This window comes from Castor canadensis, chromosome 7 (assembly GCF_047511655.1).
Source record: "Castor canadensis chromosome 7, mCasCan1.hap1v2, whole genome shotgun sequence".
NCBI classification, from domain to species: domain Eukaryota; kingdom Metazoa; phylum Chordata; class Mammalia; order Rodentia; family Castoridae; genus Castor; species Castor canadensis.
This window is the reverse complement of record NC_133392.1, coordinates 7,612,361-7,639,861: the sequence shown is the minus strand read 5'-3', so window position 1 is coordinate 7,639,861 and position 27,501 is coordinate 7,612,361. Positions and strand designations below refer to the sequence as shown.

The 27,501-nt window shown below is 39.2% G+C and overlaps 2 protein-coding genes across 2 annotated transcripts in view; one reads left to right on the top strand and one right to left on the bottom strand.

The window, feature by feature from the left end:
• The window catches only part of Eef1akmt2 (EEF1A lysine methyltransferase 2), an 85,668-nt gene extending 84,632 nt beyond the window's left edge, over nt 1-1,036 (bottom strand). Inside the window, exon 1 of the mRNA XM_074078123.1 lies at nt 935-1,036. Coding sequence (XP_073934224.1) covers nt 935-1,021 — 87 coding nt within the window. The 5' untranslated portion in view covers nt 1,022-1,036. The remainder of the gene's footprint in view (nt 1-934) is intronic.
• Abraxas2 (abraxas 2, BRISC complex subunit) lies at nt 388-27,495 on the top strand. The gene is made up of 9 exons (XM_074078117.1): nt 388-496; nt 4,641-4,731; nt 8,600-8,636; nt 11,185-11,251; nt 18,917-19,107; nt 20,103-20,222; nt 20,739-20,823; nt 22,744-22,858; nt 25,345-27,495. The coding sequence occupies exons 1-9, from the start codon at nt 398-400 to the stop codon at nt 25,812-25,814; spliced, it is 1,275 nt and encodes a 424-aa protein (XP_073934218.1). The 5' UTR covers nt 388-397; the 3' UTR covers nt 25,815-27,495.
• Nucleotides 27,496-27,501: the final 6 nt, after the last annotated feature.

Sequence of the window (27,501 nt, the reverse complement as noted above, 5' to 3'; positions counted from 1 at the left end):
TATGAGGCCTGTCAAGCGCTAGACTCTTACAGAGGCGACAATGCTGTTGCTGTTGACTTTGGTGGGACTGGGGTGACACACCTCCGGTCCATTTTGCCCTGATTATTTTGGAGACTGGGGGAGGGGAAGACCATCCAAACTATTTGTCGGGCCTGGCCTTGAACCACAATCCTACAGCCTCCCAAGTAGCTAGGATTACAGAAGTGAGCCATGGGTGCCTGCTGGTTTTTTGATCTGAAAGCCTGCATTTCTCCGCACTCGGTCCTGGACGCTCCGCGCACAGCCCCACCAGTCTGCCTCCCTCCCTCCTGCAGCCACCCAGCCCTCAGCTGCAGACTCCATTTCCCAGGATGCTTAGCGGCGAGCCGGCCGGAAGGCTGTGCGCCCTCCGCGGGGCATGATGGGAAAGTTGGAGATTTGCATCATGGCGGCTTCCATTTCGGGCTACACCTTCAGCGCTGTGTGTTTCCACAGCGCCAACAGCAACGCTGACCACGTAGGTGCCGGGCCCCCTGCCGCTGCCGCTTGGGGGGGCCTTCAGCCTCCTCCTGAAGTGGTCCTCCCGGGTGGACCGCGGGACCACTGGCGGATCGGCCCTGGACTCCCCGGCCGACCCGAGGAGCTGGTGACCCAGGCGGCTCCCGCCCCCGGCGAGCCCCTTCGTCCCCGATGGGTCCCTCACTTGCTGCCCTTCGCCTCCCGGCCGTCCCGGGACAGCTGTCCCAAGGTCTAACAATCCTGTCCCGCCCGGCTTCCTACAGTGTCAGGGGTCGCCCCTCCCTGAGAGTCAGGCTTGTAGACGTTCGAGGGGCACCCGGGGTCGGCAAGAGCCCAGGGGCAGAGCTTTTAGTGCGGAAGCACCGAGCCCCGCCCGCCGGCCTCACAGGTTGTCGTGGGGTGCAATGAGTGAAACCACCGCTGTCACTACTCCTACCTGGTAGACACGGTTGTGTGAGTGTGTGTTTCGTCCCGACGGAAATGGAGAATGTAAACGAGTGTGAGGTGTAGGGTCTGTCTGCATTTCCTTGAAGTTGCATATTTAGTTCCCAGGCGAATGTTCTGAGACCACGGAACTAGTCGCAGTGAAATGGGGAAGTGACAGGCCCACGTAGGAGTGATTAGAAATGCTAATGGTTAATGCTTCCAGGGGAAGCAAAGCCTGTCTGTTTCAGAGCCTGTATTTTACGAATTGCCTTTTCTTTTTCTTTTTCTTTTTTCTAATTATTTTTGCGGTACTGGCGTTTGAACTCAGGGCCTACACCTTGAGCCACTCCACCAGCCCTTCTTGTGTTGTTAGGTATTTTCGAGATAGGGTCTCGCGAGCTATTTGCCTTCCCCGACTGGCTTCAAACCGCGATCCTCCTGATCTTTGCCTCCTTAGTAGCTAGGATTACAGGCGTGAGCCACCCGCACCTGATTCGCGAACTGCTTTTTAATGTCAGTGGTTGGAAAATCTTTGTGAAACGAGATTGTTTTTCTCTCTTAAAGTAGATACTTAATTTGGTGGGCATCTCTACAGGATGCCCATCAAATTGGGAGAGGGGGCTATTTTAAAGGGACGTTAATAGTTAATTCATTAAATGTGTGGGAGGTTGTGGTTGTCATTACAAAGCAAAATTGTACTGCAGAAGGAGATACTGCATTTGATGTCAGCCGTCTTAGCTTCCATTAATAACAATATTCACAGAGAGGTAATTCCACTAGTAAAGTGAATGGTTATTATGCTTTTCATCTCTTCAAGGTTGATGGTAGAGATTAATGATAGGAATATATACAGTACAAGTTTTTTCAGAGGGAGCTCTGGACACTGGCCTTTCGTACTGCAGTCAGCTATTAAATAACTTAGGTGATTTGTGATAATCCTACTGTCCATGGATTATTAAATATGGGTTCAAATGAGGCTTCTTTACTCTCATAGAGTACCTAGTAATATCATAGTTTATGGTTAAGGCACAATTATTACTACTATTTGGTGGTACTGGGGTTTGAACTCAGGGCCTCAGGCTTGCTAGGCAGGCACCTTTCCACTTGAGCCACTCCACCAGCCCTAGGCAGGATTATTTTAAGAACAAGAAGCTACCTGTTGAAAAATAGTTTTTCTACAAACTGTGGGGAGATGGCCATATTACTTAGATTATTATTATCTTAAGAGCTATCCCCTTAATATCTTGATGGAAAGTTTCACCAATGACAATTGTTTGCAACTGTGTTTTAGATGACCATGCCTATTTATGTTAACCTTGCCACAATTATGGATGTGGGATGCTTGAAAGTAATTTCAGTCTTAAAGCGGAAGAACCAAGAATTTACGTTTGTAGTGCATGTTTTGTCCAGGCAAGAAATGAATTTAAACCCAGACATTATTCTATAGAGCTAAGGTTAGCAAACATTTTCTGCAAAGGGCCAGATAGTAAAAGACAGTCAATTTTTTTTTTTTTTAAGATTTGGGAGCCATATGGTCTCTGTAGCAACCGTTCAACTGGTGTTGTATGGAGAAAACAACTGTAGACAATGGATGACAATGACTGTTCTAATAAAAGTTCATTTATAGACTCTGAAATTTGAATTTCATGTAATTTTAACAGCCTATGAAATATTCCTATTTTTATTATTTCCAGCCATTTAAAAATGTAGAAACTGTACTTATGTTCCAGGCTGTCCCTTAGCAGGCATTATTCTGGATTTGGATTGAGCCTGACAGTATAGTTTGCCTTTTGCCATGGAGTGACAGTGACTTAGGTGTGCAGACCAATGGGTACATGTCCATGCTTCACAGTGTTTTGATGTTACTGTTGGTTCATATTGCTGTTTTTCACACTGAGGACTGTTACGACTACTAGAAAAATACAGAACACTGAGTTAAATTTGGATTTCAGGGAAACATAATTTTTATGCAATATTTAGAACATTTATACTAGAATGTATTTATCTGAAATTCATATTTAACTGGATGCTGTATCTTTTTTGCTAATTCTGGGAACCCTCAGCTATAGAACGCTAGGAATCCATGACCATATTCTTAAGAATATAAAGTTCTCTGGGAATATTAATTTTTCAAATTTTGATTAAAGTTTTATTTTTGTGTATTATAAGACAAAGCTTCTTTTATATTGAGAACATATACTTTAAAGACTTTCATGGGGTAAAACAAGTTTGTTTCATCAGTATTTTTCAAACTTACAGTCATGAACTCTTATTTGGGTCTGAAATTGTTTTTGTAAAGGAAATCTATATGTTACTTGACTTTGAGGAATGCTCTGAATGTGGTAACTGGGGATTTTAGGACACTCCTCTTCCCCAAATCAAATACAAAAGTGAGACTGTAAAGCATCTTTCTCCTCTCACCCCTACACATTCCCACTTGTAACTGGAAATGCTTTTAAAGTAGGAAGCCTGGTTCGATGGATCAACCTAAAATTGAAAAATGTATAATACAAGGACATTGTTTCAACCACTGTTGAGTATCTAGTAGGTTTAGGCACTATGCTAGGTGTAAAGGTACAGCAATAAGCAAGCACAAACCACCTGCTCTTGTGGAGTTCACATTTTAGCCGGGGGTAGGCATTTATTTACTTCAATCATTCTGTAACTAAAATAGCAAATAGTGTGAAGACTAAGAAGAAAAGAAGGCATGGTAAAGGGGACAGAGTGCCTGGCAGATGTGACTTCCCTTACGTTGGTCTGACAAAGCCTCTCTGGTGAGGTGCCATTTGAGTAAAGATCTGCATGAAGAGAAGGAGTGAGCCATGCACCTATCTGGCGAGAGCTTCTGAGGCACGTTATCAATTCATCCTCTCTGCAGGAAAGTTATTTTGATGTTTAGGGTTTATCTTCTGCAGCTGTGCTTGGGCAGCAGCATTCAAACAGTAGATAATCTTCGAAGTAATCCAGATTGGTTTGGTGATAGTCTCCAAAGTTATAAATTAACTTTTGAATTTATGAAAAATTTTCATGTGAATGGTACGAAATGTATTTGCTGAAATCCTAATTTCTTATGCCAGCTATCCAAGAGTACTTAATTGTCATTGTGCTAACTTCTTTACCATTTCATCATTAGCAGGGTTTTAAAAACATGAAATAAATTGTATGCCATTTCAAGAAAACAACCCTGGGATATTTCTGCTCCCTGGGCTTTTCTGACACTTAGTAGGATTTAGGTAATGAGTTCACCTAAAAACAGTAAAGATTTTACAGGATTAAAAATAATGTTTTAGGGCTAGCAGAGTGGCTCAAGTGGCAGAGTGGTTGGCCCTGAGTTCAAACCCCAGTACCTCAAAAAAAAAAAAAAAAGTTTTATTATGGGATCCTTTTTTCAAACAATCCAATTAATATATCTATAGTCCAGATTGCTTTAGTCTACTATTGGTTTATAAAATATATGCTTACATGCCAAGCTTTTTTGAATTATTGTTAAAATTATAAAATAATGCATCCTCAGGGTGAAAGAGGAAGGGTAGTTGAGAAGGAGTAATACAGATGGGGGAAAATTAGTACATTACATGCATATTGTAACTATCACAATGAAACCCCTTTATACCATTAATATCTGCTCTTAGAAAAATAAAATCATTGTCCTCAATCTTCTTAATTTTAGAAAAAATTATATTTAGTCTACAACTATTTTCTTTTGTTACTTTTAGGAAGGATTTTTGCTGGGAGAGGTAAGGCAAGAGGAAACCTTTAGCATCAGCGACTCACAAATCAGTAACACAGAATTTCTGCAAGTAATTGGTAAGTAAGTTTATCATTGACCTTAGAAATATCCTTTTTAATAATTAAAGTTATTTGCACTAATAAGTGATATGAGATGACTCATGTCAGTGCACAGAGTAAGTGTGTTTTTTTGTAAAGCTGTCCCTTACCCACCAACTGGTCTTACTTTTACTGCAGCACTGTGACCACAGTGAGTTGAAGTTTGTAGATCAGGTTCTCCCCCTTGCCAGTATCCCTTCATCCTATAATGAGTGAATGTGTTATCCTGGTTCTTCCTGGAGGGATGTGGCAAAGACTGTCATACTTGCTTACATGAGTTACTTATTAAACCTACACAGCCTTTTGAGGGATAAAAGCCAAAAAGTCACTTTCGGGGAGATGGCTGGAGAAGAGAAAGAGTGTTTATAGATGCATCCCCTCTCTTTGGATCAGATGCCTTTTGATAATTAGCAGAGTTCTTTCAGGTACATGTTGAGCAGCTCACCAAACAGCATGTCCTGATACGCAGAATAAGGTGAAGTATGTTTCATTTATTTGTGCAGCAAACATCTATTGAAGAACTTCCTTGATTGAAGCATGTGCTAGGCAGAGAAAGGAATATCCAGATACATCCCTGTCTTCTGGAATTACGGGGAGGTTAAGACAGGTAAACAGAAATACCAGATAGTGCAAGATGAATGTTGTAAGAACGAAGCAAAGAAAGTCCCATTAAGTGTGTGAACATGAGAGAAGAACTGCTAGTGGAGAAATCAGGAAGGACATTTTAAAGAAGGCAAATGCAAGGCCAGAGGACTGCACATTCAGGGCAGCAGAGAGCACGGAGTGCATAAGACAAGGGAATCTGGCCTGCTTCTCTGTGACTAAAATTCAGGATATATGAAGGCAAGTGGCTTGTGATTGGAAATACTGCTGGCAAGTTAGGTCACATTGGGATCAAGTCATCAGCTTCAAGCCTGGTCTGATAGCCTTCAAGTATGTGGAATAGGGGACAAGGGTAAGGATAGAGTTGAGGTGTCTTCAAAAGAGTCAAGACTATGAAAGCCTGTCACCACAATTCTGCAATCTAAGTAAAAACTTGTTATGTGTGCAGGGTTTAGTTCATCTTTAATTGAAGTGGTTTTGATTTATTTTCTAAAATCCTAAAGTGGAGGATTTTATTTCATAGGACATCCATCCATGTAGTTATTTGTAATTTGTATCTGGGTTTTCAAAAATGATCTGGGAAATAAAGGTTAAATTGCCAGATGAAGCTAGCTGACAGTAAAAATCACACTTCTGGTGAATATTCTGCCTTTTTTTGTTGTTGTTGTTTGTTTGTTTTCATAGTGCTGGGGATTGAACTCAGAGTCTTATACATGCTAAGCAAGCACTCTACCACTGAGCCACATATCCAGCCTGTATTCACTTTTAAAGAAACAGTGGTAATGAAAACTCTTCTATCCAAGTAATGCAAATTCTACATAGCATAATGTTCTGATTCTTTGATCCCTAAGCATTCTGGATTTTGTTCAGTTTCCATGGTATTCCAGATATGGAGAAATACCTCTCAATAGAGTCCCAGTTAATATACTGCCAAGAATATAGTATACAATCTTTAATTTATTAGCTGTATTCATTTCATTGATTGAAACAATTGTGGATCTCATGGACAGTTTACTAGTTTTTTTGTTTGTTTTGTTTTTCTTTTTTGGTGTTAACTAGGGTTTGAATTTAGGGCCTCACACTTACTAGGCAGGCGCTCTACCACTTAAGCCATTCATCCAGCCCTTTTTTAGTTGGATATTTTTCGAGATAGGGTCTTGTGCAGTATTTGCCTGGGCTGGCTTGGAATTGTGATCCTCCTGTTCTCTGCCTCCTGAGTAGCTAGGATTACAGTCAGGAACCACTGGTGCCTGGCAGTTTGCTAGTATTTTAAAGGTACTGTTACCATTGTAGCATTTTTCTTTTGAAAATGGAAACCAGGGACACTGGAAACCCTAGGCTGAAAGGTCAGACATTAAGAGCCATGAGTAGTATTCCCTGCCAGCTGTGTGAGGAGTTGGCATAGGTGAACCTCCAGAATAGGTGTTTTAAGTGAAATAAACTGACCATATTTATTATTTGTTGAAAACATCTAAGTCCACACACAGACACCTTTACATTACTGTCTACAATAAGGAGTACTTTCTATGTCTGCATCTTGTTTTGAATATATATTTAAAAATCTGCAGTAACTCATTTCAATTGGTACTTTAGTTGTAGGAGTGATAGAAGGAGGCAGACACAGAGGTATTCTCAGAAGTTACACAGTAACAGTTACTTGAGGGAGTGGAAGGGGAAAGGAGAGGAAATGTTGTACACCAGGAAGAGAAGCAAGAACAAGGTACCTTCCAGATGAGTCACTTGTACGGATGAGCTGTTGAGAAGTGGGAAGCTCTGGAAATCCCAGCTCAACCTCCACCTGCTTCGAGGGTCTACCTGTCAGCTATTGTGTCTTCCAACTTCATTCCAATGTGCAGCTTTGTCGTGTTTGAGACCAACACCCTGTTTTCTCCATGTGGTGCTTAGTGTTGCAAAAAATCAAGAAAGCTTTAACTTCCTTCAGAAAATACCACATGATAAGTACCACATGTCTGAACCTAACTTTTTTTTTTCTTTGTCGTGTTGCTGGGATTGAACTCAGGACCTCACGCCTGCTAGGCAGGCACTCGTACCACTTGAGCCACTCCATCAGCCCCCAAGTTAGAGATTATGGAGGAAACTGGTAGGGCAGTCTGATGACATGAGTGTGCAATTAGAGTTCAGAACTTCCCCCAAGAATTTTGTTAAACAAAATGTATTTTCTTAAAGTAGAAGATGAGTTTTTGTTTTCTCTGACTCTAGGTAATACTTTTGCTAAAAATGTCCTACATACCATAGACTAATGGGAAATAACTTCCAATGGTGTGCTATATCAATTTTAGCACCAAAATCGGAAGTATTTCTAGATGGCGTTGTCTTATTTTCATCACTGTATCAACATCGTAGCTAGGCAAATGAGCTCCTCTCTCTTGTGGAAGTTTTGTATTTGTGCCAGTTGTTTCGGTGGCATTAATATAAGAACAGAAGCTAATGGTGATAGCCCTGTGTCCTGTAAGGTTGTGGTTTCATTTTAATTGAGGTAAAATTATAGCCTGGAACTCTGAGGCTGTGACTTTATTTAAACAGCAGGTGATTCCTTGCTCTCTAGGAGAATGTGATAAATAGAATTGAATGGTCAATTAGTCTCATAGACTTATAAAGAAACCAGACCCAAAGCCCCCTGAGGAGCTTGAAAAAATTGTTCATTCTGCTAAATCACAGCAGCTTTTCAAAAGCTGTTAGGATCTGCCTTATAAATGACTATCTTCCTCAGTACTGACCATTTTTGAAAGGGTAAATAGACTTTCAGAATTCCTTCCCCTTCAAAACACCTGGCCCAAGTTGTCATGAGTTGTTAGCTGGTTATTGATGGTGGGGTGGTTAAGGTCCTTCTCTTCCCAAGCTGTCCTCCAGCTTTTATCCCCTTTGATTAAATGCTTGCAGTCAGTGGTTACTTTTTCCTATGATGCTTTGTTGAAATAGGTAAGATTGAATAAGGCACACAATAGCTGTGTGTTCCTGAATAAAAACCTTCAGCTGTGTGCTCGTCACACACGGATAAATAGAAGCAGAACTCATTCTGCAGTCTACTTTGTTCTGAGACTGTCCCTGGTCTTAAATGGTAAGTAGCAATGCTGCCTTTCCTACTATGCATGCAGCACCTCTTTGGAAGAGGAAAACTGTCCTTATTGTCTGAGATTTTGGTTTTAAAAAAAATTCTGAGATATTTTATAGTTGCCTGTGTCTTACATGATTAACTGAAATGTATTTCTCTTTCTAATTACAGAAATTCATAACCATCAGCCTTGTTCAAAACTTTTTAGGTAAGCCACATGCTTCTTTATAGTTTTCAGCCCTTATTGAAAGGATTGATTAAAAAGCTAGTGAATTTAGATTGATAGCTGGTTATGGCTGTAAAGTCACAAGTATAACTAGAGAACTCAAAATCTTATTCACTGAGTTCTAGCTGTGTGCATGGCATTGTGTTAGATTAGGAAAAGGGGAGAGGGAATGTATATATTGTGGCTTTGGTGATTTAGAATGGAAGTCTTCCCCTTAGCTTCCCTATGAAGAGCTCTGTACATAGAGATCAAAGTTAATCAAGGATAACATAAAGATCAAATACTTTAAGGAGTGTTTTTCTTGAGATGGGGTCTTAGTAAATAAAAAGTGCTCAGTGGTTTACTTTAAAATGTAAAGAACAGTGGCTCACGCCTGTAGTTGCACCTATTTGTGAGGCTAAAGCAGGAAAATGATTGCGCCTAGGAGTTTAAGACCAGCCAGGGCAATGCAGCAAGACCCCATCTCAAAAAAAAAATTAAAAAAAGAAAAGGAACACAAGACTTTTTTTTTGTGTTGAATTAAGTTAATATGCATCAGTTTCATATTATCAGCTAAAGCACAGAAAGAAAGAAATGGGAAGAGAAACATTCAGAAGGGAAAAAGCAAACAATGGCAAGATATCAGGAGGGAAAAAGTGAGGGGGAAAAGTCCAGTATCTCCCACTCAACTAAACTTCTCCCAAACCACCACCCTCTTTCTTAGCCCTAAACCTTTCCACTTGATGGCTGGTATGATTTCAGCTGTGTGTTTAATAAAAGTCCCTGAGGCCCTACTTCTCTCTTGCCAGAAGGCAGGCCGGTGCTTTCCCCTAGTACCAATCAAGTATCATTCAGTGTTCTTGATCAGCACATCCATCCTTCCTTCACCCCCACCAGTCCCTTCTGCCTGGCTATTCCTGCCATTTGTTCTGTGCGGCTTTCACTCCGACCACTCCAAACACCCAGTCCATTTATACCTAAGCACCCCTAAGGGCTTGTGCCACATCCACTCCACACATACACCCCCTACTCACTGATTACTTTAGAGTATTTTCATTTTGCAAGATGGCTATCTATAAACAAAGCCTCAAAGTAGCCAAAAACCTCACCTCTTTTAGACTTACACATAACTGGAAAAAGGAGTGGGGAAGCTAGACAAACAACTACTGCTTCATTTGAAAAGAATGTTAGAGCAGATGAAATGTGTCAGGTCCAGGTCCACAGATTGCCTCTGGAAGTATCTGGTTTGGGTCTGTCAGCGCCACTGGATGTGCTCTTCCTCACTCTGCTGAGGAATTCCTTAAAGCACTGTCAGCACAGTAGTACTAGAACAAAGATTTGATTGAGTTTAATTCAGACACTTAGAGCTGAAAGAAACTTTTAGAAATCATCTGTCTTGGGCTGGAGGCATGGCGTAAGTTGAAGAGTCCCTGAGTTCAAGCCCTAGTACAGCAAAATTTCAGAAAGGAAAAGAAAAAAGAAAATCACCTGTCTACTCCAAACTCAAAAAAAAAAAAGGAAATGGAGACCAGATGGATTAAGTGACTTGCCTCAGATCCTACAGTAAGAAGTAGCCAGTAGCCAGCACTCGTGGCTCACACCTGTAATCCTAGCTACTCAGGAGGCGGAGATCAGGAAGATTGTGGTTCGAGGCCAGCCCAGGCAAACAGTTCTGCAAGATTCTATCTTGAAAACCCCTTCACAAAAATAGAGTGGGTGGAGTAGCTCAAGGTAAAGGTCTTGAGTTCAAGCCCCAGGACTGCAAAAAAAAAAAAGAAGTAGACAGTGGACTAGAACTTGTGTCTCCTGATGCCTGAGTTGGTGTTTTTTTTCTATACCTTGAACTCATTCCTGCCTTCACGACCTGGGCTTATGGTAGGGAGAGAAGGATGGGATTCCTAAGATCATGACTAGTGATAGGAAAGTGCACCTATCCTGTCACATCAGTCTGTTAGGTAGGTGAGTGCATTGTTTGAAGCCAGCCAGACCTAGCTTTAAGTCCCATTCCTTCTAACTCTGCAAATTGGGACAGGTTAGTTAATTTTGCTATCTTTATCTACAAAATTAGGAATAAAATTTGTTGATTGTTGGGCTAAACTCATACATTCCAGCACTCAGGTAAGAATCATGAGAAATTATGAGAAAGCATGCAACTGAGTATCTTACTAACCATTCAATAAATATTCTTTTCACTTCTTCATTTCTCAGAAAATAAGCTGCTGTTATCTTTTCTCATAAGTAATTGGTACTTAGAAACAAAGGAAAGATGTCACAGCCATTTGAAACCACACATTTTGTAATTACTTGCTATCAGTACCTCCTACATGTGGAAGTAACACCTTTGGAATGTAGCGATCTCTGGAGTATTCTTTGATATGAAACAAAGCTTCGTACCAGGGAAGCATGTGGATTGAGTTCTCTTTATATATCTCTGAAGACAGGCAATTATATCCTTATTAAGTTTAGATACCCCATAAATACATGCAGCTAAATACATTCATGTCATGTGCTATCAGATTCTAATAAAATATTTTTTCCTGTACAAAAACAGTTTTTATGATTACGCAAGCAAAGTTAATGAAGAGAGTTTGGACAGGATTCTTAAAGATCGAAGAAAGGTATGTTCTATTTATTTATTGTTTAGTCAGCTTCAGAAATAGTTCCTTATCTTAGCACCCGAACTTAAAAACAGAAAGGAATGTAAAAACTGAACCTTGAGGTTTCATACTAAAAGAGTTCTGTTAACTTAAGTATATTTTAAAGGCAAATTGCAGATGTGAGACAATGCTTCACTCTATCAATAGGAAAAAAATAGATATTTATAGCATGAGTCCATTTTGATAAATGGGAAGAAAAAATGAACTGTATTCTGGGAAGTTAACAGTTAAGTTGACTTTGGAAGTAAATTCTTTTTAATTTGTAATTTAAAAATTTTACAGCTGTTTAACACCCATTCATTAATTTTATAACCAGGAAAAGAATTTCTAAAAGATGTAATTTGCAATCAAACATCATTGGATATGTTACTCTTTGAAGTTCAACTGAAGTTGAACACATTTTTCTAAAAAGTCACATGTTTATTATTTCCGTCAATATGCTTATAATGGTCTGGTTATGTCTGGTAAGCAAGTCTGAATAAGTGGGTAAGGATAAAAGAAGTAGGAACTTTGAAAGGATGGATTAGAAAGAGGGAGTAATGGCTTCTGGTGTGAGAACGAGCTCAGTGGTGCTCAGTCCTGCGTTCCAAGCAGACTGCCTGTGTAGTGCAGTCACAGAAGTCACATGCCATCCAGCTCTTACTTTCAGGGATTTGCCCAGGATCAAACATTCTGGAATCTCTTAGCAGTCCATCCTTCATCTCCCGGTGCCACCTTACTTTTTCATTCATTTTCATATTTATTATGAGCCTTTATTATATTTCATAAAAATGAAAGTTGTGCCATGGAGAGACTTACTGGAGCAGTTTTATAGAGTACTCACCACTGGAGTGCATATACATTTTAAATTCAGATATTTTGGGTTGTCAGGATGGCTCAAATGATAGAATGCTTGCCTAGTAAGTCTCAGGCCCTGAGTTCAAACCCCAGTACTGCCAAAAAAAAAAAAAAAATTCAGATCTACTACCAAAATAAATAAATTCAGATATTTTGTGTTATGGATATTCAATTTCTTAATTTTTTTCATTAAACATTAAGTACTTAAGAAAAAAAGTACCAGAAAGTTTTTAATATATTTCAAAACTTTAGGTGATAAGAATAAATAAGGAGCCAGGCTTGGTCGTACACATCCATAATCCCAGCATTTGGGAGGCTGAGGCAGGAGAATCAAGATTCAAGTTGCTGAGTTTTTGCCGGGTGTCGGTGGCTCACACCTGTAATCCTACCTACTCAGGAGGCAGAAATGAGGAGGATCGTGGTTTGAAGCCAGCCTGGGCAAATAGCTTGTGAGACCCTATCTTGAAAAGAAACCCATTACAAAACAGGGTTGGTGGAATGACTCAAGGTGTAGGACTTGAGTTCAAACCCCAGTACTGCAAAAAAAAAAATTCGAGGCCAGCTGAGCTACATAGTAAAACCCTGTCTCAAAAAAATAAAACAGCTTGAGCTGGTGGTGTCACTCAAGTGATAGAGCACCTGTCTAGCAAGCAAAAGGCCCTGAGTTCAAACCCCAGTATTACAAATAAACAGTTGGGCTCTGGCAGCTCACACCTATAATTCTAGCTACTTGGGAGGCAGAGGTCAGGAAGATCTTGGTTCCAGGCCAGCCCTGACAAAGAAAAAGTTCATGAGACCTGGTCTCAGCAGAAAAGTCTGAGCACGGTAGCACACAGCTATCATTCCAGGTACTGCAGGAAGCATAAGTAGGAGGATTGAAGTCCAGGCCAGCCAGGGCAAAGAGTGAGAGACCCTGTCTCAACAGTAAGCAGAGCAAAAAGGGCTGGAGGCATGGCTCAAGCTGTAAAGCACCTGCCTATCAAGCCTGAAGCCCTGAGTTCAAACCCCCAGTACCATCTAAAACAAAACAAAACCAAAAGAGAATAAAGAAAATGAATAGGAAATTCACAAAAGAAAAAAGTGCATAAATGGCCACAAAGGAAATGAAAAGATGTCCCACGTCAACCAGGAAACAGATTGAAACAATGAGATACCATTTTAAAATTTATTTTATTTTTGCCCATCACATTGGGAAAAGAATAGAAAGACTGAGAACCTAGGGATATAGTTCAGTGGTAGAGTGCTTACCTAGAATGCATGAGGCCCTCAGTTCAATTCTAGCACTGAGAGAGAGAGAGACAGCAAGAGAGAGGTATAGGCTCTGAGTTCAAATCCCAGTACTGAAAAAAAAAGGGTGTTTTTCATGTAATGACATAAGATGATTTCTTAATTATTTATTTATTTTAATGCTACTAGGGCTTGAGCTCAGGGCCTCACGCTTGCTAGGCAGGCAGTCTACCACTTGAGCCACTCCACAAGCCCTTTTTTATGTTGTGTATTTTCGAGATAGGGATAGAGTTCAAATAGGAGAACTATTTGAACTGGCTTTGAACTGTGATCCTCCTTATCTCTGCCTTCTGAAAAGCTAGGGTTACAGGCATGAGCCACCAGTGCCTAGGTTATAAAATAATTCCTAAGTTATGTTAAATGAAAACAGTCAGTGGGTTTTATTTTGGGGGCCAGGGATTAAATACAGGGCCTCACACATGCTAAGCATGCAGTGTACTATGAGATACATCCCCACTGCCATGAAAAAGCACTATTACAGTTTGAACCCATTTTATTTAAAAACAAATGTTTGTGTGAGAGTTCAAATACACAGAAATAGATCTGGTAGGAAGCCAACCAAACTTGTGAAAGGAAGTAGAAAATGGATAGGGAAATGCCAGTGATGAAGAAAGACATTATTTGATAAAAATTTTAATGACCAGCATAGTCTCTGCAGCTATTAAAAAGATTGTGGTAGAGCTGGGTGCCAGTGGCTCACATCTGTAATCCTAACTACTGGGAGACTGAGATCAGAGGATCATAGTTTGAGGCCATCCTGGGCAAATAGTTTGCAAGACCTCATCTCCAAAAATAGACAGACCAAAATGGACTGCACGTGTGACTCAGACACTACAGTGCCTGCTTTGCATGTGTGGGAAGCCCTGAGTTCAAATCTCAGTCCACTCAAAAATTTTCAATTACCATGTGTTTTATAATTGAAAAAACAGAAAAGGACTCTTTTATGTATTTTTTTCACTAGTAGGTAAGGACATGCTTCCAAATTAATTTGGGGGTTTTAAAGTAGGATTTGTTTTTTGAAACACAGTAGACCATTTGTAGACTATTATTTGTAGTTGGCTTTGCTTTTTCTAGGACTAAGAGTCTCAAAAAAGTTAAATGTTGGTGTCTAGGTTTTTTGTTTATTTGTTTGGGTTTTTTTTTTGGGGGGGAGTGGGATTGGGGTTTGAACTCAGGACTCTGTGCTTGTAAAGTGCTCTACTGCTTGAGCCACACCTCTAGTCCATTTTGCTATTGTTATTTTGGAGATGGGGGTCTCTCAAGCTATTTTCCAGGGCTGGCCTTGAACTGCAATCCTCTAAATCTAAGCCTCCCAAGTAGGTAGGATTACACGTGAGCCACCAGTGTCTGCTTTGATCTCTAGTTTAGATTGTATAGAATTTAGTGCTAAAACAGGGCTGGGCATAGTGGTCCACACCTGCAGTTCCAGCTACTCGGGAGACAGAGACAGGAAGGTCACTGTTTGAGGCCAGTCCAGAGCAAAAGTTAGTGAGACCCTAATCTCAAAAACAAGCCAGGCTTGGTGGTATATGCTTGTGGTCCCAGCTACTTAGGAGGTAGGGCAAGAGGAGGAGGATTCTCTGGGCAAAGTTAATAGGAGACTATCTGAAAATCATACTAAAAGCAAAAGGACTGGGAGTGTGACTCTGGTAGACGGCTTGCCTAGCTAGTGTGAGACTGAGTTCAGTCCCCAGTACTGCAAAAGAATTTGGTGCTAAACAAATGCTTAAGTTTCCCTTTATAAAATAGATGAGCTTGTTGCTTGTTTCGTTTTACTTGGAAATTATGTTCTGTTTTCAGATTTGTTAAGAAACTGCACTTCACAGTATAAAGTTGTACTTCCTGTGGTACTCTGCATTTAATATGTACAGGTTTTTTTCTTTTTAAAATTTCCTTTTTTTAAAATTTATATTGTTGTACTAGGGATACAGTATGACATTTACAAAAGTGCTTACAATCTTAGTTCAATTTAGCGCCTCTGTCGTTCTCCTTTATTCCCTCTTCCTCCATTCTTAGAATAGTTTTGACAGGTCTCGTTTTGAGTGCATAACATTTCCATCATATTCACCCCAGATTTTTTTCAAATATCCAAATTTTTAGTTCAAAAGCAAAGATGATATGTAATATCTATGTGATAAAAAAGCTTTATGATTGATTCGAGTTTGGATTTTTCTGCCCAGGACAGGCACAAAATCATATCTTCACTTCCAAGGATGGTATACTACCTACACAGGAGCATTTTAAAAGTTAGGGTTGAGATAGAGGCCAATGTGCTTCACATGAAAAGCCCTCAGTAGTACAGAAGCCGTATTGTGTTTATGAAGTTTCCACAGGCCTCAGTTTATCTAACACCACACAAGCATGAAATATGAAGGAGGGTTTCTATCTTCTGAAAGCATCTACTCTGAAATAGGTAACAAAAACAAAACAGCTAGCTCAGTATTATCATCTGTACCAAAGAACACAAACTAAAGCCAATAAATGTACCCAGTGTTAGGACAGTTGCTTTGGCTCCAGAAAATGTAAGTGAATGTCAAAATTAGGGAAGAGTCTGGAAAACTGTGGAACATAAGGTTTAGGGAAAGATACCTGTAATTCTTTGTTCTGACTCACACATAGTCATCCAAAATGTGCTTGTCAACACTAGTGGCCTAGTTTCTCAATAATCTTGTAACTAGCTCTTCTGTTCTAAAAGGTAAGTTGTAGGTATCACCAATGTGAATTAATTTGGCATCTCACCCTTCATTTGCTTCTTAGAAAATCAACAAATAAAAGCAGTTGGAATTGTCATAACTGAAGAACAGTGTTACTCATCCATTCACCTCTTGCAAGATTCTGCTAATCAGTGACTATTTCATGAAACAGGCAATATGCTGAGTGCTGTGCAAATCTTTGCAGAGAGACAGAGAAAGTATGAGATGTGCCCCAGGCCTACAGAGGTAGTTCTAGTATTAAGTACAGAGGATTATTTCATGGAATGAAAGTGCCATGTTCACATGTTCACATACATTGATAGCTTTAGCCAGTGCATAGTTTTTCTAACTACTTTTGGTTGAATGGAAAACTACTTTTAGCTTTTTAGCATTTTGTGTGTGTGTATGTGTGTGTGTGAGACAGAGAGAGACTGGGATTTGAACTCAGGGCTTCACACTTGCAAAGCAGGCGCTCTATTGCTTTACCTATGCCTCCAGCCCCTCCCCTGCTTTTCTTTTGATCATGTGACAAAACAGAATTTGAAAGTTAGTGTTCCACAGTGGAGACAGGTAGCCGAGTTCCACACTGTGGCTATCACTCAGTTGTGTGACTTCAGACAAAACGATTCTTGAAAGATCTAACACTGAAAAAAAGGAGGGTTTGGCATGGGTGCTCAGTGACAGCTAGTTTCCTTCCTTTCTATATGAAAGTGCCAGATCCCAATCTAAATTGCTATTTTAATGTAATGTTAACAGTTTTAAATTAACCTTTATTTTTTGGGTGGCTTTTTTTGTTTGTTTGTTTTGTTTTTTGAGACACAGGCTCTTGTTATATAGTTCATATTGGCTTTGAACTTGCTATGTAGCCTAGGCTGCCCTCAAACTTACCATCCTCCTGCCTTTGCCTCCCTGGTGCTGGGCTTATAGGCATTTGTAGGGAGCGGATTATGAGAAGCCTATGAGAACCTGACATAAGCACAGCTGTGTCAAATAATCTGCAGGCTGAGTTTGGCATGGCCCCGACCACAGAAGAGGGCAGAATGCAGCACAGCTGCGTTTCCTAAGTTCAGAGAAGTAGGATTGCAGGTTTCTCTTGTTACAATGTCATGCCCCTCCCTGAGAGGCATGACCTCCTTGTTTATGAAAGACTCACTGAAGGAGGACATGGTTGATTGATGGTATTGGATTGATGGATTGATTGGGGTTGATTGGTTGGCTGCTTGTGAGAAGCAGAAGCTGTTGCCTGGGCGGCTTATGAGGGGACTGCTGCTGAATGATGCAGCTGGCTGCTGCTGCTGCTGCTGAGTTATGTTAGAGATTAGAGGAAACATGGGACAGTGCAAATCTGAGCACCGAGACTTTAAAAGGGAACATGGGACAGTGCAAGTCTGAGGAGAGAGACTTTAAAAAATAGAAAAGAAGCCAGGTTTTAAAGAATAGTAAAGAAGTAAAGCCTTAAAGAATAGAGAAGAAAAGAATCAAAGTAAAAGAAGAGAATAATAGAGAAAAGAAGTAAAGAGGCTGTTGTGCGTCTCCAGCTGAGCACCTAGCACACCTGACCCCAACTTTATTCATGTCTGTCTTCTATCCTTTGTCCTTTCTGCATCTCCCATCACCACCAGTTAGGTCAGGAGGAACAGGAGCTTGCAAGAAAGCTTATGAGAGGCATGCACTACCATTCCTGGTTGTCTTTACTTTTTAAATCAAGATTTTTACTCAGTGTTTGTTTCAAGAAGGAAGCTTTATGAAGATTGTTTTTCTAATAAGGAATTAAGCTATTTCTACAGTGGAGGATAACAAATTTCAATATGCAAAATAAAACCTTTTCTTTGTAGTTAAAGTGATAGTGAAGTTTATTAGGAAAGGAGTACACTTTCAGTAGGCTGAAAGCAGATCATCTCTAGAGTGAGAACAACAATGATCAAGAAAACTTATCTTGGAGCCATGGCTCAAGTGGTAGAGCGCCTGCTTTGCAAGCACAAAGTCCTGAGTTTAAACTCCAGTCCCACCAAAAAAAAAAAAAAAAAAAGAGAGAGAGAGAAAGAGAGAACTTATCTTAAGTTTGGATTCCTGGTTCTACCTTCCAGGTTAATTGTGCAGATTTGGGTGGGGCCCAGGAATGCATTTTGGCAAGCTCCCAGATGTCTCTTGTGTGTTTTCCACATGTCCAGCAAGGGACATTATGACATATTCTCCCTAGCATTTAATTTACTTACCCAGTTTAGTTTAGTTGTGATTAGAACTGATGAAGCTAAACTTTTAACATAGGCTTTGGGTATAATTGGCATATGATAAAGTACACATATTTAGTGTATACTTTGGTCACTTTTGAAACCACCACCTTAGTACAACACACCTGCCAAAATTTCCTTGTGCCTTTTTTTTTTTTTTTTTTTGTGGTACTGGGCCTTGTGCCCTTTTGTAATTCCACTTCCTCACCCTTCTCTACCCTCAGCCACTGAACTGTGCTGTGTCATTATGGATTCATTTTATATTCTAGAATTTTAGATAAATAGAATCATTTAGCATGTACTCCTCCCTCCCTTGGGTCTGACTTCTTTGATTCACAGACGGGATTCATGCATGTTATATGTACCACTCTTTTTTTCCTTTTTATTAGTGTGGATTCCAGTGTATGGAAGTACCACAGCTTGTTCATCCACTCACCTGTTGATCAGCTGTTTTCCGTTTTGGGCTATTAGACATAAAGCTGCTGTGAACATTTGTGTACAAGCGTTTGTTTGGATACATTTAGAATTAAATTTGTAAGATTTCGTACAACTTTTTAACACTTCTGTTTTTGCTGCAGAAAGTGATTGGGTGGTATAGATTTCGACGAAACACACAGCAGCAGATGTCATACAGAGAGCAGGTTATCCATAAACAACTCACCCGCATCCTTGGTGTGCCTGACCTCGTCTTCCTCCTCTTCAGCTTCATCTCTACTGCCAACAATTCCACTCATGCTTTAGAATATGTTCTTTTTAGACCAAATCGCAGGTAAAGAAAACTTATCCTCCTGCCTCACAAAAAAAGAAAAAAATTGGTACAAGTAACAGAGTCATGACTTTGAAAATGTGTGGCGCATTTTTCAGCATCGCTAAAGAAAAGCTTTTATTGTTCTCTTTTTAGTTAGAGAAAGTATTTTCCTTGTCAGTTGTTTATATAAACTGTAGTGTTTTTTAGATCAACAAGCATTAGCAAGACATGTTTATTATGCATAAGTTAGTATGGGAGTAAGCAGGTAGAAACCATCATTTGCCTCTTCATAGCCCATCATGTAGAAATGCAATTTTATTGCTTCAAAAATCTGATTGTAATTTTAGAACATAGATTTCAAAGACAATTATAAACTTGATCCACCTACTGGCTAATGAAGGCATTACATTGTAAACTTGTTAAAGTGAAAAAACAGGATTATGTGGTCGTGTTGCTGCCTGTACACAGCAGAAAGCTTTCCCACTGGAATTCATTCACAGTAGGATAAATTAAGTTGACATCAGTGAAAACAACTGTTATTAAAGAATATTTTAGTTAAATAACCATTGTTGTTATATAACTATTTACAAGATTTCATTAGTTACTCCATAGATTTTTTTTCTTCCTTGTCAGTTGCTGTGGGTATGCAAAAGATGTATAAGATATTACCTTTGCCCTCAAGGACTTTGCAGTCAAGTTCTACTTTAAAAGAAGGGAAACCATTGCTTATTCGTACAACCTGGGTTTGTCTGTAGAAGTAGGTGCTCTATGACACCTTCCATTAGTTTATCAATGGCAGAGACTAAGAATCTTATTGCTGAACCATTCTTAAAGTGATATTTTAAAAGCTGTGCACCTGTAATCCCAGGACTGGGATTGTCTGAGCCCACAAGTTCAACACCAGCCCAAGCAGCATAGCAAGGCTATATATATAGCATGTATATATACATATGCACATGTATGTATGTATAAAAGTGGTACTTTTTACATGATGTCTGTCTCCATTTTCTTCATAGGTATAATCAAAGGATATCACTTGCTATTCCCAATCTAGGCAATACTAGCCAGCAAGAGTACAAAGTGTCTTCAGTGCCAAATACTTCTCAGAGTTATGCCAAAGTTATTAAAGAGCATGGGTAAGTTTAAAGGTAAAAGGAGAGTTTTTTCCTTTCTTTTGTCATAAATATTTCTTTTGTCAATATTTTAAAAGTGTGTGGAGATACGTGAAATCAAGTTTGTTGTGATGGATATTAAAGAATGCAGGGAGGCAATTCTCTCGACCATCACCGTCACCATATATCAACATTTTGTTCTTACTGAAAAACTAGTTTACTTTTACTGTTTTTATCATTTGCCACAGTTTTTTTTATATTTGATGTAAAAGTTTGGATATGGTATGTATATTTCTAAGTTTCTAAAAGTTAAACATAATCACTGAAAAATGTGTAACTTACTGTATTTTAAATTGTCTTGATAGCATGGGTTCTTTTTTATTTCTCTTCTGTAATTCTAGCAGTACGGGCATTTTAGTCATTATCACCTTGGAACCATAGCATTTAATGAATAGATTGTGGTAGAAGTGATAAGGAAAAGTACCTGCCAGGTTCATGTTTGTTTTAATAACTTTGTGACATCTTTTTTCTGTCTTCTAGTACTGACTTTTTTGACAAGGATGGAGTAATGAAAGACATCAGGGCAATTTATCAGGTTTATAATGCACTTCAGGAGAAAGTACAGGTAAACTGATTTATTTTTTAGTTTTCATCTTGTTTATATTGTTCAAATGCTTTAACTCTACTTTAGGTTTTATTTTATTTTATTTATTTTAATTTTTTTCAGTACTGGGGTTTGAACTCAGGGCCTGGCCCTTGCTAGGCAGGCTCTCAACCACATGAGCCACATCACCTGTGCTTACTTTTAATTTTTTATCATCTTCCAGCTGGCAGATGAATAGTGGTCCAAACTCGGAATGTACTTTCCTGAAATTCTATCAGATCTATAGAGTAGTTACTCATGTCAGCCTACAAAAGCCTGTCCTACTCATTATGTGCCAGAAGTAGATTCTGAAGTACATTATTAATACTACTGTTTAAAACAACTCATGACCCCATTTGCAATAGAGCTTTTTTCTGGGAAAATGAATTTAAAGGAGGTTGCTACTCATTATGTGCCAGAAGTAGATTCTGAAGTACATTATTAATACTACTGTTTAAAACAACTCATGACCCCATTTGCAATAGAGCTTTTTTCTGGGAAAATGAATTTAAAGGAGGTTGCTAAGAACACGACTGTCTCCATCAGGCATATTCTAAGTAGAGACAACGTCAGAAGTTTAAGAAAGCTCTTCTTCCTTCCTTCTAGTCTACTTGCTTTGCACTCAGCTGTGTCTATTGAGTGGGAGGACTGCAGTGGAGCCTGTTCATTCCTACTCATTCATGCAGCAAATATTTATGGAATCATTTTCTGTGAGTCAGATACTAAGCTGACTGCTAACAGTACTTTCCCAATTCTTTTCATTAACCCTGATGTGTTTTTAGGAGTAGTTTGCAAAAGAGCCTTTTAACTAGCCTTTGAAGACCAGAAGGAAAGTGGTAAGGTTGAGGAATCACTCCTAGGATTAGAGAAAGTCTGGTTTTAAGAAGACAGCTCCAAGGAAAAGAGAGGGCAATGAAGGCAGCATCTGAAAAAATGGGAAGGCAGACTGAGTACCACCTGGGGCAAAGTGAGAAAACATGCAAGGGCAATTTCTAGTGTCTGTGTTCCAAATTAGCTCACTCTGCACCTCCTCGCAGTATAAGGAACTCTGTACAGGCTCACTGGTGTTAAACTTACTTTCTGGAGGTTTCTGGTATTTCTGTTATGTGAGGAATGACCAGTGGAAAACAGCTTTTTGTCCTGAATTTATGCCCATGCCCTTTTCAGATTACCAGCACTGACCAAAGTAACCAAAGGACTTCAAAGTAACTGTCACACATTTCCTTATGAAGAAGGCTAGCTCTGAAGACACTGGCATCTCAGAGTGATTATTAATGGCTGAATTACACAGATGCAGTTTTAAATAGTTACTTTTGTTAAACCTTGACTTTGAAGTTTATTTTCTTTCCCCGTTTTCCCTCATTATAAGTATTTTCAGTTAAGTGAATCTGTCCTCGCTGGTTTTTGATTACTGATAATAAATTTTGAAAGCATCTCTCTGTTTTATCTTTTATTCTGCCCTTGTAAGCTAGACTGGTATCAAAATTCCCTTTTTATTTCAATAAAAATGATTAATCAAAGGAAAAGATTGTATCTTTCCCATCTTATCCTTATTTTCCAAGAATTTACAAGCTGAATTGCACAGTCATCTTAAAATTAAGAAAGCAAATCAGTGAATAAGAACAATCCTATGCAAGGCTTGTTAACACTCATCTGTAATTACTTGGGAAATTGACGCAAGTTTGAGGCCAGCATGGGCTACATACCGTAGCACCACCCTGTCTCAAAAAAATACAATTCTTGGTCTTTCGGACCTCCATGATTTTGTCCTACCTAATGTGTCTGTGTTTCAACTTGATAAACCATATGAAGTTTTCCTAAAGTTATAACAAGACTGAGTTGACAGAATGGTTCATGCTTGGATTTGAAGCTAATCTTTCTTGTGTGGCTTTGTTTTCTCAGGCAGTGTGTGCAGATGTAGAAAAGAGTGAGCGAGTTGTTGAATCTTGCCAGGCAGAAGTGAACAAATTAAGAAGACAAATCACTCAGAGGAAAAATGAAAAGGAACAAGAAAGAAGTAAGTTTTTTACTAATTTTACCATTTAATATCAGGAAAATGTCTTATTTTAAATACAAATTAGACATTTAATGGCATAAGTTCTTCTACTCTCAGCAAGCCCCAAGTTAACCTTGTTGTTAAGCTGTTTAAGAGGATGTGCTGTTTTTCATAGCATCCCTTAAGTCTCTAAAACTGAAAGGAAAAGACCACAGATCGAAAAGCTAAAGCAGAAGTTGGAGCAAATCCAGTGGTGTGATGATCATTACTAAGCTAGTCCTGGTATGCCTCACACATAGAGAACATATCCTGTGTTCATTATAATCCCACAAAAAGCTATCTAAAATTCTTTAACATACAGATTTGATTCATAGTCAGGGTCATGAAGAAGGCTTGACATGTCTGATTTTTGATAGCTGTGAACCAGCTGGTAGATGAAAATTAGGCATGAATATCTAATTATAGCATGGTAGCAGACATATTGCTCTATCACCAGATTTAACATTTTTACATAAAATTTATAAAATGTATGACAAATAATATCGAGTGTAAAAGAAATAAGCTTATGGCTAAGCTTTTCTAACTTAGTAAGAATATACCAATTAAAATGCAATTTGTTTAATATAATATTAATTTATATTTCCAGGAAAATGATGTCTGACTTATTTTTATAGAAATAATCAGAAATGGCTGAGTGTGATAGCATACCCCTGTAATCCCAGCACTCTGGGAACTGAGGCAGGAGGATGATAAGTTCAAGATAGCCAGGACTATGTGGGAAGACTGTGTCTCAAAAAAAAAAAATTGGAAACATAGACAGGGATTTAGGGTAATTGAATCATTAATAGTAGAGTAGTTGAATGAGTTATAATATATTATAAACATATAGAGCTATAATTTTGGTTTTTTAGTACTAGGGTTTGAACTGTACCTCATGTTTGCTAGGCAGGCACTGTACCATTTGAGCCACTCCACCAGCCCTTTTTTTGTGTTAGGTATTTTCGAGATAGGGTCTCGTGAATTATTTTCCTGGGCTGACTTCGAACTGTGGTCCTCCTGATCTCTGCTTCCTAAATTACTAGGATTATAAGCATAAGCCACCAGAACCCAGCTCAATTTAAATTAAAAAAATAAAAATTAAAAAAATATAGTACAAATATATAATGGAATATTTGATGGCCATTGAAGTAAATTTGGATTAACATCCAACATATAATTTGTGTGTGTGTGTGTGTGTGTGTGTTGCTAGGGATTGAACCTAGGCCCTTGCACATGTAAGAAAGCAAATGTTCTACCACTGAGCTATACTCCCAACCCATAAAAAGTGTTTTAATGCTGTGTAGACTAAAAACTGTAGCTGTTTCAGAGCATTTCTAAAACTGGTAAATTCGTGGTCAAGTGGAAAACTGGCCACCTGACGTAGGGTTTTTACACTTGATCTTGGCCTAAAGATTGAGAAGAGGTAATGTCAGGCTTTTAAACTTTTAAGAAGAAGGAGGTGCATAAGTGCATTGTGATGGGTAGCTAGACAGTAAAATAAGCCCACCATTTTTTTTTTTATTTATTTTTGTTGTTTTTGCAGTACTGGGGTTTGAACAGGGCTTTGAGTTTGCTAGAAGGTGCTCTACCACTTGAGCCACTCCTCCAGTCCTTACACATGGTTTTCCCCAAGTATGGTTAAAAAAAAAAGTAAATAAAATAATAGAAAATAAATAATTTTTCATTCCCATGCACAGATTACGCAGCTGAGTTGATGCAGATGCATTATCATCAGTTGTGTTTAAATCATTGTGTGATCTACTGTTTCCCTGCCCTTAATTTTGTGAAAATCTGCCTTCCCCAAAAGCAAATGGTGCCCTAAAAGCAAGGTAAAAAGTCAGTGTGGTTAATTGAGTTGAAAAAGTAAAAACTTTAAACTCATTGAAGGGCGGCACGTCTTTAGCAGAAGTTGGGCAGTGTCATGGGAACATGAACCAAGCAACCGCAGTATGGCTCTGAGCTCTATGTACCCTGTGCGTTCACGGTTTTCCTCAGTGGAGAATCTGCTTGGAGCCATAGACCCAGGGATACAAAGGATCTGCTGTATTTGATGTGCGGGTGTCAAGAAAGACTAATGAAAGCTGGTAAGGATTAAGTCAGTCCTTCAGTCCCAAGTATTTGAGCACAGTGAGCAACAGATGGGCAAATAGCACAGGACTGGAGTAACGCTTGTGTTCTGTGTCTCAGGGCCCCACTTCTAGTCAAATTGCTTAGTCTTTCTGAACTCTGGGTTTCTTTGCAGATGTAATAGAAATAATAATAACAGTGATCAGAAAGCTGTTAATGGGGCTAAATGAATTAATGTATAGCGAAATATTTTGTAAGTGGCAACATAATGTTCAGTTGTAAAATAATGGTCACAATGAATTTCACACTCCTGTTGCTATTTTCCAGAACATTCAGCTTATTCATGTTATGCATGGACATGAAAGCACAGGTGTTACGATGTTCTTCCTGTTTTCACCCAGGATTGCAGCAGGCGATGTTAAGCAGACAGATGCCATCTGAAAGCTCAGATCCAGCGTTCAGTCCTCGGATGCCCTACTCTGGGTTCGCAGCTGAAGGTAGAAGTATACTTGCAGATGCAGAGCCTTCTGATCCTCCTCCCCCATACTCTGATTTTCACCCAAACAATCAAGAAAGTACTCTGAGCCATTCTCGCGTGGAAAGGAGTGTCTTCATGCCTCGACCTCAAGCCGTGGGCTCTTCCAATTATGCTTCCACCAGTGCTGGACTGAAGTATCCTGGAAGTGGAGCAGATCTTCTTCCTTCCCAAAGAGCAGCTGGAGACAATGGTGAGGAGTCAGATGACAGTGATTATGAAAATTTGGTCGACCCTACAGAGTCATCTAATCGTGAATATTCACATTCAAAGGATTCACAACCTGTGACACAGCCCGATGAGGACCCCCGGAACATTCAGACCTCCCAGATTTAGCTAAGCAAAAGAAACTCTCCACTTGGCACTGTTTTTCTTACTGGCTTATTAAAAAGTTTTGTTGAGGACTAAATCTGGAGGGAGAACTGCTTTCTCAGATACCATGGCTCCTGAGAGGAGGGTCCTTGTGCACAGAGCTTGTAGAAGCCTCCATCCCTGGTCCTCACCTCTGGATGCAGTACACAGGTTTCATGACAGAATCATTAAGATAATCAAATTGTCCTAATTCTGGTGCGGTTCGTGGAAGTACTGGTAAATCTAGGCAAAATGAAACTTATCAGTGTAGTTTCTGTTCTTTAAAAATAAATTGGAAATTATAGACTAAGCACAATCTGTCTATAAATGTTCTGTAGATCAAAACTTACCTCTTGCACTGTCATGCCTTGAAATTTACTTTTTCAAAGGGAAGCAAGCTTAGCAGCAGCCTTCAAAGAGCTTCTTTCTGTGATGAGCCAAATTCATCTTTGCCAGAAGAGAAATTTTGTTTATTCCAAGAAGCCTGATTGGAACAAATCAGATATACCTTCTCTTGTTTGCATGACTTTGTAAGATCTGAAAGAGAAGGCTTTGTTTCAACTTTTTTCTACTAGCCTGAGTGTATTGTCATTTTAAATGGTTGCCTTTAAAAAATTTAGAAATACTAATTACCAATAAGTAATCATCCAAATAACTATGTCATAAAATAAAGTAATTACTTTTCTTTTGGTGGATTACAGTAGCACATGATGATCTCTGTTCTGGAGTCTTAGAGGAGGGACACACAGCGGTGGATAACAGAAAGGAGTTACATGCTGGGCCTGCGTTTTACAATGAACAGATTCCAGACACAGTGGAGTTAGCTGAGTTCATTGTAAGGGATATAACTCACTTAGATCTTCTGACAAATCCTAGGTTTAGTTTTATTTTGTGGAGAAAAGGCATTTAATAAATTGTTTGAGACTTGAATAAAGATTAATTTTAAGTCCAAATAACCATACTTACTTTTTTTTAAGTTGCCATTTGGGGGATAATTACAGAATGTGTAGAGACTGTTGGGATGCACTTATGTTTTTATTTAATTACTGCTTGTTTCCTAGTTTTGCCCAGAATGTGTGAAACCACTAAGACATTCATAACTATGTTGGGCTCCTGGTTTGGAAATGGTCAGACCCCCCCATTTATGATGAGGTCAGCCCATGAAGTTGATACTTGGAGCTTAACTGCCTTTCCTTTGGACTAGTTAAAACCTGTGAGAAGAAGGAAGTCATTAGAGGGGGTTAAAATCCTGGTCCAAAACAACAGTTTCATTTTATAGGAGAGAAGTTTACTCATGAGCTCCAGCTCCAAAACTAAATCAGACGACTTGATATGGACTTTTGAGATGCTAAAACTGCCATTCTTTGGGAACGCACTATGTGGGGTCTATGTTTTAACTGCTGTCCTGGTTTTGTTGGCTTTATACCACTGCCATTTGATTTGAAATGTTGCAGATCACTGTGTCAGCAAATGTGTTCCAGCTTTTATCTGCTCTCTACTAGCGCTTCAGCACCAGTGTGAATTTAATTTTTAAGTGCCATTGCTATCTCCTCTGTTCATATTTTGACATTCAGGAAAATATTTTTATTTTTATGCCATATTGAAATCTACAGTGTATATCTGACAAAGCAGTTAAATGTGACAATAAAAACTTATTTAATCATGATACTAT